Below are 15,241 nucleotides of genomic sequence, written 5' to 3'. Positions count from 1 at the left end.
TTCCTATTCTGCTTTATATGTATTAGACTTTTATATGTTGAAAATGAGCAATTTCAGCTTCAAGAAGATAACCTGGTAAAGACTTCTCCTTCTGGCTACTGTGTCTTGCTTCATGACCCTAACATTTTAGATGAAGGGAAGTTTAATCCTCTGTACAAATTAAGGAACATTTAGATATTAAGACGTTTAGGTATTAGATATTTATAAAAGAGTTAAGCCATAAAGAATGTCTTTCTTGAGAGTGCACTTAGGAGACAGGAATACAACTCTTTTCCCTTGGCCAGAATACTGGCATTGCCCTAATACAAGCATGTAAGTGAAAGTGTTTCATTTGGAATTGGCAAAGTGACAGAACAAAATTTTCAAAATGCTTAAACAGAAAAATACTTGACGAATGATTTAAATTACCTGAGTTTTCAAAACATGAATTTGATGTGGCATGAACCAGATTTTTTTCCAGTTGGTAGAAGAATTTAGGCACTTTGTAATGAACATGAATCTTTTCTGGTCATTGAGGCACTATTTAAACAGCCTAGTATGCAACTTGCAAGGAGCCAACTCTCTTGTAGGACTTAACTTAGAGAAGGATCTCAATTCAATCATTAATAAGTAAGAGATGCGAGAGAACCAGAGATTTAAAATTATTCCTCAAATGCAAACTCATCTATTTCAAGTGAGTAGTTTTGAAGTGTGCAGTAGTCTTGTCCGCAAATTATCACCTCTGATTTCCCATTCTAAGTTATGCAAAAACAAACGCACAGAGACAAATTCAAATATCTATTTTGCAAAGTATTTACTTAGTTTGAATAAATTAATTGCAAATAAAAATTAGCTACAATATATAGACTGAATAGAAATGACTAGAACAAATACAACACAGGACTTGATTTCCTTGCATTAGTCACAAAGCATGTGACAATCTAGAAAACTTCAAAATTAGTTATATTTCTTTGAAAAGGGGGTAACAGCAGTTACTGATACATCACAACTAATAAACTTATAATACAAATTTCCTGACATGCATTTCCTGAGTGAGCCCACATGATAGTTTTTAAAAACGAGTAAATTTTGACAAGTTGAAGTAAAATAAGATAGTTCATGGCTTCTAAGCAACAGGTTTTGTTTGTTTTTTTTTAAACCGAAAGAAAATTCAGAACAGCATTATAATAGGATAAATTAAAGCTATGCTACCACATACAAAATTTTGCTAGAGTCAATTAAGTATTATACAACTTCTCAAACTAAAGGAAAACAAAAGATTAAAATAATGATTCCGTCTAATCTAAAAGTGTATTGATTTCTACAAGTGCCCCAGAGGGTTTGATGTAGTGCAACTGTCTGTACTTTCCTTGTGGTGTATTAAAAAAAAAAAAGGGGGGGGGGGAGGGATTGGAGGAGAAGAAACTTTTTCCTGTTTCTGAAAGCAAATGAATTTATTGGACTTAGAGACTAAACAGACCATGCAAATATGTCCCTCCACTCTGCTGTCAGTGGTGCTCCTCTGCCAACCAAACATTTCCTTAACACTGGCAACTTTCCTTAGGATTCAAGCCAGAAGCTAAGGCTGATCTGTGAGGTTAAAAAAGGGGGGGCTCACTATTATTTATTATTCAACCCTTTATATCTCTCTAGATTTCTTAATGTCTGGATAAGGCCCAAAATAGAATAATTAATTATTTAAGCATTTCTTTTTCTAAAAGCAAATCAAGTCACTCTCCTTTCTTGTTAATTTATGCTTTTTCTCATGAGAATGATTTTTTTTTTCTAGAAACAGTGAACAGATGAACCACAGTTTATATCTAAAAAATAAACTTGCCAAATGTTGCTGATACTAAAAACAGATTAGTTATCACGGGAGAAAAATAGATAATCTAGATAAATTGCATATTCAAAAGGAGCATATAAAATGTTTCTTAGCATTAATTTTTGTTATAGTACTACACTTGAGAGAAACTTTAAGGAAAAAAGCTCTTTTCCTGATCATTTTCAATGTGGTTAAAAACAAATACCTTTTACACAATGGTAATTAATATAAATTTCATTTTACAAAGCATTCTAATTTACCAAAGTCCAAATTTAGACAGGGGGTGGGGAGAGGCCCTTTTGTCCATCTTCCTAACTTTGCAAATCCTTGAGCTATGCTCACTAACCTACCATTCACACCAAGAGTGTGACACCATCATTTACCATGCTACTCTATCAAGAACATTCTAAGATATTTTCTATAATAAAGATAAATAGAAAAAAAGTTAATATACATGTTGCTGTAATTTACAATGTTTGCAATAAACTGTAAACTAACATAGTTTGAACCAACAGTACCCTCAGTTATACAAAACAATTTTTCAACACTGAGGATGGGTGATTCAAAAACACTAAAATGAAGGCATCATATTAGACCGTCTTTTTCTCCTCAAAATAGATTTTAAAAACTCAGAATTCAGAAGTCAGGTACTTTTGAAAATTCCTTTGCTTGAGTTTCCCAGATTTTTGCTCAAAAATTGCTACAATTTATTATAAATGTTTAAAAAAATTCTTCATCTTAATGCAAATGACCAGATCAGAGAAACCGTGACTTGGACAACAAGTTGAAAAACCCAACTCACTTAGCTTATCAATGTATAATGCAGTCCTGTAGGACAACTGTCTGTTAGTCTAGAGGTCCTTGGAAAATAAGTCTGATGTAGCCTTGTTCACCAGCCAACTGATGTGCACAAAAGGGACAGGCTGCGTGAAAGGTATGAGTACCATGAGGAAGTGGGATCTGGGACCAATAGGCAGTTGTCTTTTCTGAACACACATGCCCACATGGGCTGAACGCGTGGGTTGGAGGGCCGGCGTCCACATAAAATCCAGCTTCACATCCAAGCCACAGAGGGACATAGGGACCAACAGACCTACACATAGGACATTCCCGATCTTTTCCATCACGTTCTTCTTTGTTTCCCCAGTTATGATAGCCATGCACATGGCCGCAGTTTAGATAGACCCATGGTTGTTTCTCATCAACAACATCTTTCCTCTTCATACTAGGAAATGCTAGTGTGTTGAACCCTACAGGGCACTGAGGTCGTGCTGCATTGATTTCCTGTCTTAAAGCTTCTAAATGCTTCACTGTTGGAGTGTGGGAAAGGCCTTCTGCAGTACGCCACAGCAATGTTGCACCACAAAGGTCAATTAATGAGCCATCTTGTAACTGATTGGTTTCAATTTCCACCTAGAGGAAACAAGAATTAAAAAAAAAATTCACCATTGTGCTTTAGATATCTGCATAAGAGTGTTGGTCTTACATGTATTTCTTTTCAGCCTTACAGTAAAGATAATTTATGATTAAAACAAAAGGGATAGGCTGCATAAACAGTTTAAATACCATGAAAAAGCAGGGATCAATAGGCAGTTGTCTTTTCTGAACATATGTGTCCACACAAGCTTATTTTCCAAGGCTAATCAGTTGGTCAAATATATCCAATAAATATCATGGCCAAAGATAATACAGATGTAAGTAGAAAATACAAAGTGCTGTTTAACTTAGGAAAGCTTACGTTTTTAAAATATCCTATATAATAAAAGGCTAATATGCAAATAGACCGATGGCCGAACAACCAGTCGCCCTGACGTGCACTGACTACCAGGGGATGTGTGCGGAACATGGCAGGTGTCAGCAGCAGGCAGAATGGTGGAGCAGGTGAGCGGGGGAGCCAGACCAAGGTGGGGTGCCAGTCGCTGTCATTGGGGCGAGCCTCTGGTGGTTACTGAAAATTCTTTGCTCCCACGTGCCACAGTCCTGCCTGGCACTCGCACCCACTGCTGGTGTCCGGCGCTGGCTCTGATTGCTTGGACCCGTGAGTGGGTGCAAGCAGCGGCTGCCAGCCCCGATCGCCCCTGAGGGCTTCTCCACCTCCCCTGCTCCTGAGGGGCGATTGGGGCAGTAGCCACCGCTTGCACCTGCTGATGGCACCAGCCTCAATCACACCACGCCGTCAGCAGGTGCAAGCTGGGCCGGTGCTGTCAGTGCGTGGGAGGGGCTGCTGACAGGGAACTGGGGGCCGCAGCAGGAGGGGCCGGGTGGGGGTGCAGAGGATGGGACAAGACCTGCCCCTGTGCCCACCGCAGCCTTGAGACCCACAGTTCCTTTCAAGGTGCATGAATTCGTGCACTGGGCCCCTAGTATTAACATAATATAAAAATAAACTTTTAAAGTTTCTAATTGAAATATTAAAATATTATCCTATAGTATAGTATTTGGTAGTCAGTGTATGATAGTAAGACAGTATTATGTATCAACAAGAGATTTAAGAATTTTTGGGAATATTTAATGCGTTCAGTCCAACTCACCCTATGTATTTACTGTAGCTAAATAAGGAGCTACATCTCAGTACTTACCATTTTTCCTCTCTGCTGAGCTGATCTGGTTTCACGCAGGCTGAATACATTTCCACACACTGATATTTCTCTCCATATTCCAGGCTTGGAGTCTTCCATGAACCCGTTACGTGGATGCATAACAAGAACGCCATTCGTGGTTAAGCCATCCATCTGCCCATCTGATGTCTTCCATTTGGCAGCCTTCTCCTAGTAGGAGTAAGAAGAGTGAGAGCTTCCGCTTATTTGTAATTTGGAAATAGAAGTGATTATAAAATAATGCCATCATATAGGAAAAAAGCTTTTTACCCCAAGAAAGATGTTTTTTGATGAGTCAAATCCTGCAGCATAAATCCGTGCTGTAAAGGGGGGATTCCGTTCACATATGATTCTACAGGCAAATCTTGATATAGTGCTTTGCACTGACTGTGTATCAGAATTACTTGGACTTCCAGGAACTGTGTCTGTTACTACAAAATCAATGGGACTTTCAGTTGACCGGCCAATCTAAGGGAAAAAGAAATGTCTATAAACCTATTCAAAGGAACACAGTGGAAAACCCATTCAAAAAAAGACACAATAAGGTGAAATCATTAAGCCTCTGAAACTTCTAAAGCTCAAACTTATACTTAACTCTGGGGGAATCTATACTCTTGAAAACTAATCTGACTTGCTCTGATATAACAGTCGCTTAGAGCGTAGAATTAAGTGAGAAGTTACGACCCAGAATATATGAAATCCTCAGGGAATAAGGAGTTTAGGATGGCTGAGATTTCTAGATGGCTACAGATTTTAATTTTAACCCACTTGGATGAAAATGTCTACCATATACTACTCTACCTTCTTTAACAGAATATAGTTGACATATAAGTAAGTCATTTATGATGACTCCAGTTTATGATATTACACTAAGAATACCATTTATATTCAGCTGAACTAGTGATATCTTTAGGTGCTATTAAGGTGTACAAGAACGCTGATCCTTATGTTAAGGCCTTACATAGTCTTGCTTTGCGGTCTTATGTATACTTTTTTTTGCCCTTTTCAGCCAGGTTGTCAGTTATCATTTCTTGCTGTTGGCCAAATTTGTCTCCAGCACTACACACCCCTCCTCTATCCAGCTACTCTTATATGGGTTGAGAAATCAAATAACTAAACTTCAAAGAATAGTATTTCAAAAGGTTACTGTTAAGAGCTTAAGGGATTCTCCAGGGAGCAGAGAAAGGAATGTCAGTGCTTGGCCTATCTGACATTTATTTTATATGCCTAGATGTCCTTTTAATTTTTTTTCCTTGTTCTTGGCTGTATTTCAGAGACAAGATTCCCAGATAAAGAGTTCCGGTGGGTAAAGTGTTAGAGAATTGAAAACAACTTCAGAGTACTAGCTAGTAAATAAATTAATTTCATTTCGAAAGATGAAAGTTGAAAGGAAAAAGGAAATCTGTGGGATGGATGATAGAACTAACAAGTGTCACAGAGTTTCAAAGTAAACATTTAAAATGATCAGTTCATTAATGTATTTATTATAAAGTAATATCATAAAATTGAATAATGTGGGTACTGAAAAAAACACACAAAACCTGACCCTCTACAAAGATAATGACTTTTAAGTCATTCTTTGCATAATTGAGTCTCAGGAATTCCTCATATCAGCATACTTTCGGATAAAACTCTTTAGTGTTTTGTTCCTATCATCAAGTATAAAGTCTTTATTTAGTTTGGAGAATTTTAAGGGGAAATTGGTTGGTTAACAAATGTAAGACTGAATGTCCCTTTTCCTTATTTTAAAGATAATGATATCCAAAGAAAATGAAATAGTTCCAAAAATAAAAAGGCTGTTTTAGAGCCAAAAGATGTAGACCAAGGATTGGATTGAGAATTGATATTCAGAAGCAGCATTTATTTGGGAAGAGAGATTGTTCCAGAGGAGCTGATATTTGATCTAGTCTTAGAGAAGATTTGAGACATCAAAGCAATATTGGTAATGACAGGTAAGAAGAAATCAGAAATATCTATAAAGAGAAAACCAACATGATTGTCCTCAGATACCAACATAGAATTGTGTTAAGATAAACGAGTAATTCCTCCTCTTTCTAATTGCTACTATTAACTTTAAAAGTATAGATCTTATGTCTTTCCCACTCCAATTAAAAACTTTAGTAGTTCCTTCAACCTATCTGAACTTATCAGTTTATTTCTGATAATAATTAAATACTGACTTCACAATTTGCCTCCCACCTACCAATCCAGCCTAATTTCCTGTTATATCTGTTGACACGAAAGTGTATTCTAGCTACCAGTTGCTTATTCATCAATCTTCTACCATACTGTGTATTTCTTTGTCATTTCTTTGGTCAGAATGCTTCTACTGGTTGGACTGGCAAAATCCTACTCAACTTGATTAAAAAAAAAAAAAAAAAAGGCACTGCCATAAAGCCTTTCCTCACCCTTCTTCAACCCAATTAAAAGACTGTACTTCTTAGGCTGCCAATGTAGCACCTGTATGTAATCAACTTGTAATGTCCCCTGTATTTACTTCAGAGTGTTAAGCAATGCACAGAGTTGAAGTTTGAATATCTGATGTTTTGAACAATAAAGTTCTTGTTCAGTTTAGAAGGTAAGTGGGTCCTTGAATGCTTACAAAACTAGTTCCTCAAAAATTGGCTAATTTATCGGGGTAGTTTCTGATATATTTCAGGTTTTTTATGTAGAAATGTTCATATCATCCATAAGTATAATGCCTGTAGAAAGGATATAATCAGTTTACTATTATTGGGGGGAAACTCTATTCCTTTATGAAAAAGATAAAACAAAACAAAAAAGACCATAATTTATTTAAAAAGTAGTGTGTGTGGGGGGGGGGGCGGGGGGGGGGGAAAGGTCATAAACATGTGCAGAATATTTCTTGGTTTCTTTTTTTGGGGATAATAATAGCTAATAGAACTACTACATCTATATTATAGCTAAGTGTTTACTTACCATCTACCTGATATACCTTCGACCACTTTACATGTACTAAACTATTTACTAGTAAGCCTCCTAATAGTGATACAAGGGAAGTTCTAGTAACCATACTTTAGGAGGAAACTGAGGCATACAGTGGCTAAGTAATGCTTACCAGGAATTATAATTTCAGAGACCATCTCTTAACTATGCTACACTAACTTCTACATATGGGGTTTAGAAAACAATATATATTTAAATAAAATACATGAAAATATGATCATCTTTAATCTGAACAGAGCAAAAGTCAATGACAATAGGCTTTAACTTTTTTTATGAAAAAAGAATTCACATATTTTAATACCTGAAACATATCAGTGTTGCTGTCATGAGTATATTCAACCACCACTGTCTGGGCCCGAGATAACGTATATGATATGCTATGCTGGTCCTTGTTGCTTATCGCCTAAGAAAGAAAAGTTTAATAGCAAAACTAGTGGGCAGGTCAATCAAATCAGATTTTTTTAAAAAAGGGTAATCTATCACACATATGACATATTTCCTCCCCTCCCCCCAACAATTTAGGTTAGAGATTAATAATTCTTGTATAACCTCAGCTGTGACATAGTTTCTCAGGTTGAGTAAGGTACAGAAGAATACTTTAAAAGTAGTTATAGAGTAAGAATACAGTTTCATTGTATACAAGGAATAAAATTGAGTCTCCCTTGTATTTTAAATTATAAAGTAATCAAAATCAAATTCCATGTAGAATCTGAAAACAGTACTCAGTACTGTTCCGATAAGAAGAAAGTATAAAATCCTGCAAGATAAGAGGAATTTTATTTTTAAAGTAACTCTAAGAGTTATAATGTTAACCAATAAGGAGAGTTAACTGGTTTACTTAACCATTCTGTGACTACAGATGACAAATGATTGCGATATGCTGGGCTAGATACAGAGAGATTCATAGAATGATTAAAGATTACCAAAGGAAATGGATATAAAGCTTACAACTGTACTTCTGACTTATCCCAAATGAAAAACATTGCTAAAAAGAACTTTTCAGTTTTGTTTTCAGGCATATTCTATGTAGATGAGTTGGAGATAATTTCAGAGTGGGGAAAACCCAAACAAAGGAAGTTGAAACAGGTTGAGTAAGAGGAAAAGAGATACAAAGAATGATTACACACAGAGAGGCTAAATGGAAAAAAAAAAAAGGTTTATTAATTAGAGCTTTGGCATTTTCAAATTTTATTTGGTTTCAATTTGTAGCTAATCTGTAATAAACAAAGCCTTAAAATAATAGCTCTAAGATTAAATAAAATTGTGATATTTTCATATACTATACAAAGAGAATAAACAAATACCTGGGTACTAACTACCCAGCTTTATCCAAGTTTAATAATGTCATTTTTGTTTCTGATCTTTTAAAAGAAATTAAACTCTACAGATACAATCAAGGCTGTTTGCATGTCCCTCCCCACTCCCTCTTTAAAAAAAAATATTTTTATTGATTTCAGAGAGGAAGGGAGAGGGAGAAAGAGATAGAAACATCAATGATTAGAGAGAATCATTCATCGGCTGCCTCCTGCATGCCCCCTAATGGGGATTGAGCTCGCAACCCGGGCAATGTGCCCTTGACTGGAATAGAACCGGGACCCTTTAGTCCGCAGGCCGACACTTGAGCCAAATTAGCTAGGGCTCCCTTTTTCATAGAGGTATCCAACCTCAAGAATGCAGCATAGATCATTCCCATGCATGCAGTTCTTTTTTTACTACACATTTATGTATTCATAAATATTGTGTAATTGTTTTATAGGTTTAAAAACCTAAAATTACTTTAACTTGACATTAAGCAACTGGCTAATCAAACACAGAATTGCTCAGTATTTTGGAAGTTAATTCTTAATGGCTAAAGAGATTTTAAAACAGGTTTTTGTGTACTTTGAGATTGTGATCCCTGTGTATATTTTTTTAGCGATTAAACCTACTCTTAGATTCAGAACAAGAACTATGTCAAGTTAAGGTCTCACTGGACTGGAAGGCAGGGTTTAACCATTCATCCCAGATGACTGCCAGACTAAACAGTTTTCTTCATGTCCTCATACGGCACTCCTCCAAAACTGAAATAGTAAAGAGGTAATCTTTGATCCCTAAATTTTTTGTTGTCCAGTAAAGATGAGAAGGAGCTAACAATGGAAAGGTACAGAATAGAATATTACAGATATAGGAATTAGAAATATTTTCCCATGATAATTGCTCTTAACCAGAGGTCATATTAGCTGTGTAAGAGGCATCTGGAACTATGTAGATGCATTTTTGGGCTGTTAGAATGATTTGAGGGCTTAAAAGTTATTGTCCTGCAATATGTGATATAGCCCTGCACAAAGAGTAATTGGCACATCCAAAATGCCAAAGCATTCCAATGGGGAAATACTGAAAAGAAGCTCTTCTGATTGGATCAATAAGCTGTCCACTTCCACCACTTGCTTAGCTCATCTGTTCTCTTCAATGGAGCAAAAAGAAACACCTAAAAGAAACTATCCCTTTTCTACATTCACTGGTTCTCAAATAGTAATAGAGGAGGCCTAGCCAAGGCATGAGGACTGTTTGAGGCACCATACTGAATATAAAACAAAGCCAAAAATCTGCGTAACTCCAGGGACTGGAGTTATGACCCAAAACAAGGCATTATATACCCATTTCTCTGTCTCTCATTACTTAGCTTACAAAGATACACCTCAGATGGTATAATATTGGCATACATCATGAGGATGCTTGGCTACAGATACAGATACTTCCGTAAATCAAGGAACTCTTAATTTTTATTCACTCATCACAGTATCAAGTTCAGTTTGTGTTATACAACTGCAAGTACAGGATTTATAGGAAATGTGGAGATCTAAAACTCCCCCTAATTGTCTATCACTCTAGGTAAAGTCTAAGTGTCCTGAAATGGTGGCCCAGGTTCTGGAGATTTTGGTAGGGAAAGAAAAAGGGGCTAAAAGCATTAGGCAAGTAGATAGAAAAGTTATACTGTAGATAAGGCTGAGTATTTGCTTTTTCATTTGATTTAATTTACTAATTATGGAGGTCTACTTTTTTCAAGACACTATGCTAAAACCTATGAAGGTCATAAAACAATAATATAAATAAATAAAAGTAAGAGCATCCACAGAATCTTTGAGAAAAACCCTTAATTTAAAAAATGGCCTCATCCAGCCCAGCTAGTGTGGCTCAGTGGTTGAGCCATGAACCAGGAGGTCCTGGTTCAATCCCACTTGGGGCACATGTGGGCTTGATCCCCAGTAGGGGGCATGCAGGAGGCAGCCGATTAATGATTTTCTCTCATCATTAATGTTTCGATTTCTTTCTCCCTCTCCCTTCCTCTCTAAATTTGCCTTATCTAAACATGCTTCTAATACCTGAATATACTTCTTATATACCACATTCCTTGCCAAGCCTAGGCAAGGGCCCTTTAGTAAGAGCAGGAATGCCCTACTTCGCAGGGCTGACAGCTACACAATTCTAAATATTAGATAAAGCCCCAAACCTACCCCTGCTCTGGTTTAATAGGAAAAGAGATATTTCTTTCTAATTTCCACCTACGGATTCTCGTTTGTCATTTGAAAAAAAGTTGATGCACCCTTTCATATGGCAGCCCTTCAAATATCATGTCTCCAACGTGTGTTCTCCTATCCAAACAAAAGGAAACTTCTGGTATAGAATGTGAAGGGAATGCTAGAGAATATAAACAACATGTACAACTCTTTCAATTTCTCCAAGTTAATTCACAGTTTTTGTTTTGTTTTTTACCTTTGCAGCCTGAGGAGTACAAGCAATATGCACAGTGCTGGGCTTCACCCCATTTGCCTTAGGTCTTTTAAATAAAGCAAATCTACTTTTCCTTCTTCCTCTATCGCCGTTTGGGAGAGACCCATTATACCTGATTAGGGGAGAAAAAAGATTAGGCGATCTCTTGTAAGAACCATACAATTCTAACAAATGTGTCACTTTGCCTTATAGGATCGATCCCCAATTATCTATTAGCACAATTTAAGTATCTAAAATTCTTTTTAGCAATTGCTGATTCCCAGTTGCCTAAGTATAAAACAAAATGAGATTCCTCCTGGCCACATTCTAAGTCACAAAGAACTACTATTTGTATTATACATATAAAGCTAGAATTTGGATTATGGTATTTGTCATTCTTTTTTTCAATATTACTTTAAGTTACCTATATTTTTCTTCAAAGAGATGATCAGTGGCATATCTGACTCCTCATGACTCATTCTATTTTTTTCTAAAGGTTAATGTTTGCATGTGCTAATCTAACCTTTAAAAGTACAATATAAATTGTTCAAAATAGAATCACCTTTAATTGTGAACCTAACACTTTAAATAGCTGAACTTTTGAAATATGGTATTTTTAGACTTGTTTGTTAAGTCTCAGCCACTTGAACATATATATACACATTCACAGTATGTTGGCAAAAACCTGTCCAACTGAGATTCCTGCTAAGCAGCAGTTAAACATACTTTTGTTATTCAGACATTATGACCATTTCTCCATGATAAGATACATATATGTTCCGTAGGTAAGCAAGTGAGCAAGGACTGAACTACTAGGGAAAAAGTTCAAAACAAAACATCTGGTGTTTACTATGTAGTAGGAACTCTTCGCTTCTACCCCATACAGCACCTCACTTAATCCATCCTCATAGAAAACTCTGTAAGACTGGTATCACTCTCCACTTTTATACGTTAGGAATTAAGTTATTCCTCAGAGGAATGAAGTTCCTTAGAGACTCAAAGGAATTAAGATATTTTCTGAAGGTCACACACGTGACACTAGCATAGCTAGAATTTGGATCCAGGTGTTTGTTACGCTTTTTTTCATTCTTTACTGCTTCATTATGGCATAAGCAGTAGCTTAATAATAATTTCTCTTCATTCACTTTTCCCCCTCCCACCTTGAAATCATGGTCAGTCTGGGGGGAAATGAGGCAGGGAATAGAGACAATTTTGAGGTTGGAGGAGAATGTGATTGTAAAATGGCCTACATTAGTGGTTGACAAGGAGGAGAAGGGAGTTCACTCAAAAACTGCCATATGTAAAAACTGCACTGACTTTTAAAAAATACATATATTTTTTATTGATTTCAGAGAAGAAGAGAGAGGGAGAGGGAGAGAGAGATAGAAACAATAATGATGAGAATCACTGATCAGCTGCCTCCTGCATGTCCCCTACTGGGGGTCAAGCCTGCAACCAGGGCATATGTCCTTGACCAGAACTGAACCTGGGACCCTTCAGTCTGCAGGCCAATGCTCTATCCAGCAAGGGCTGTACTGACTCTTTATAAAAAAATTATAAAGTCAGCCAAAGCAAATTTTTCTAAAACAAGGAACAGGAAAGACAAATGGAATGATTATGTGACTGTAGACACATTTTTCATTTCACGTTTAAGAAGCTCTGTCCTTTCTAGGGGTGAGGGTGAGGCAAAGTTTATGCAGTATTTGTACACTTATAAGTGATAACATAAAACTGATAATTAAAAGAGTCTCCTGATTTGGTAATGTTACCCTGCAGCTTTAAGCCCTTTCTGGAAATAGGTAGGGTATAAATTCTAAAAAAATACTTTTAAAATTACCATATATTATTCAATTTTATGTCATCAGATGGGGAAACCTTACCCTAAGACAATGAGTTCCCCATATTTTACTGGTGCTTTGGATGGATGATTTTCTTGATCAGGAGAAAACATGAGCTTGGCTGTCGTTTTTCTCAAATCTTTGTTCACTGGTCAGGAGCCTTGGGACACCTTTTGCATTATTTCCTAGAGGGGAAAAGTTTTCATTAATAATATGAACAATAAATTTCAGTTTAAATAAAGATGTTATTTTCTTTTTTTAAAAAAAATATATTTTATTGATTTTTTGCAGAGAGGAAGGGAGAGAGATAGAGAGTTAGAAACATTGATGAGAGAGAGACATCAATCAGCTGCCTCCTGCACATCTCCTACTGGGGATTGTGCCTGCAACCCAGGTACATGCCCTTGACCGGTAACGAACCTGGGACCTTTCAGTCTGCAGGCCGACGTTCTATCCACTGAGCCAAACCGGTTTCGGCAAGATGTTATTTTCTAGCTGACTTTGTGAGCACAGTATTATGCAAATTATCAGATATTATTCAAAGTATGAAACATTTCCCCCAATAATGGTTATATTTTGATACAACTGTTTAAATGGATTAAAATGTACATTTGGGGACTTACACCTCCAGGAAGATAGAGTAGACATACTTTTCCCTATTATTTACACTAAGTACAACTAAAAACCCTGGACATTAAATATAAAACATAAGAAGAGCCTGGCCAGCGTGGCTCAGTGGTTGAGTGTTGACCTATGAACCAAGAGGTCATGGTTCGATTCCTGGTCAGGGCACATGCCTGGGTTGTGGGCTCAATCCCCAATAGGGGGCATGCAGGAGGCAGCCAATCAATGATTCTCATCATTGATGTTTCTCTTTCTCCCTCTCCCTTCCTCTCCAAAATCAATAAAAATGTATTTAAAACAAACAAACAAACAAACAAAAGAAGATTCTGAAAAGCAGAGAGAAGGCAGACCAGCTAGGAACCTCAGGGTCCAAGGAATGACACAATGATGAGTTCCCTGGGTTTTCTTTTTGCCAAATATATCCCAGATTTGGAGCTGAAGAATCCAGCAACCTGAAATGCCAACTAGCAGATTAAAAAAAAAAAAAAAATAAGTCCCAACAAAGTCTCTCTAGTCAAAAAACAAAAACAAGAAAGGAGCAGCCTTAGCAAGACTGAAAACTTTTGACAATAGCTGCTCTTCTGCAGCCAAACACCACAGAAAACTGTGGTTTTACCTCTACCCACAGCACCAATAGCTGAGTGGGAGCCTAGACTTTGACCTCATGAGGCTATAATGAGAAGGCCCAACCTCCCAACCAGTGTCAGGGCAGGCCAAGTAGGGAGCCAGGACCTTCACCCCTGAGGATTGGTAACATTCCCCCACTTATAGCCTAGCAGTGCCCTGGGAGACTACATGGGGAGCCTGGACTTCCACCCTTACCCAGCAGTAATAATAAGGATCTCCTTCCCCTGGGTGTCAATGGAGGCTGAGTAGAGAATCTCGACTTCTATGTCCACCTAGGACTAGGTACATCTTATTCTCCTACCAAAGTAATGTCAGGAAAAATCAGTGGAAATGGGAGGTTTAGATAATATCCTGAGTCTCAGAACATAATATGAAAATGTCCAGGTTTCAATAGAAAATCACTCATTATATTAAGAACTGAAATATTTAAAACCATGCAAAATTATAAGATGACAGATATGTTAGAATTACTTGATAAAGACTTTAAACCAACCATAATAAAAATTCTTCAATAAGCAATTACAAACATGTTTGGACAAATGAAAAAAAAAATCTCAGCAAAGAAAAGCTCCTTGGATGATCTCAACAGCAGAATGAAGGACACAGTAAAGAATCAGTACAAGAGAGAGAAAACAGACTGAAGAAACAAAACAAAAACAGCCTCATGAACCCATAGGATTACAGCAAAAGATCTAATATTTGTACCACTGGAACCCAGAGAGAGAGGAGAAAGAGTGAGGCTGAAAATGTACTAAAAAAAATAATGACTGAACAAAACCATAGATTCAAGAAGCTGCACAAACCCTATGCAGGATCAATCTGAAGAAATCCACGCCAAGACACATCATAATTAAACTTCTGAAAACCAAAGGCAAAGAAAATATTTTGAAAGCAGCCAGAGAAACTACACCTTATCTATAGGGGAAAAGCAATTTGAATGACAGGGGATTTCTCACCCAAAATTATACAAGCCAGAAGAAAGTGGCATATAGTTTTCAGGTTTTGAAAGAAAAGAACTGTCAACCCAGAATCCT

The 15,241-nt window shown here is 36.9% G+C and overlaps 1 protein-coding gene across 4 annotated transcripts in view; it reads right to left on the bottom strand.

Annotated features, from left to right (window-relative positions):
• Positions 1-776: 776 nt before the first annotated feature.
• PELI1 (pellino E3 ubiquitin protein ligase 1) overlaps positions 777-15,241 on the bottom strand; it is a 56,332-nt gene continuing 41,867 nt past the window's right edge. For 3 of the 4 annotated variants that reach the window (XM_059659654.1, XM_059659655.1, XM_059659656.1), the window contains 6 exons: positions 12,999-13,141; positions 11,122-11,251; positions 7,670-7,771; positions 4,672-4,869; positions 4,384-4,572; positions 777-3,217 (listed from right to left, as the gene is read on the bottom strand). In XM_059659654.1, the coding sequence (XP_059515637.1) occupies positions 2,651-3,217; positions 4,384-4,572; positions 4,672-4,869; positions 7,670-7,771; positions 11,122-11,251; positions 12,999-13,069 (1,257 nt within the window). In that variant the 5' untranslated portion in view covers positions 13,070-13,141 and the 3' untranslated portion in view covers positions 777-2,650. The remainder of the gene's footprint in view (positions 3,218-4,383; positions 4,573-4,671; positions 4,870-7,669; positions 7,772-11,121; positions 11,252-12,998; positions 13,142-15,241) is intronic. The other variant, XM_059659657.1, reaches the window with a different exon arrangement.

This window comes from Myotis daubentonii, chromosome 12, assembly GCF_963259705.1.
Source record: "Myotis daubentonii chromosome 12, mMyoDau2.1, whole genome shotgun sequence".
Classification (NCBI taxonomy): domain Eukaryota; kingdom Metazoa; phylum Chordata; class Mammalia; order Chiroptera; family Vespertilionidae; genus Myotis; species Myotis daubentonii.
The sequence above is the reverse complement of the archived record's forward strand: the minus strand, read 5'-3'. Positions and strand labels throughout refer to the sequence as shown.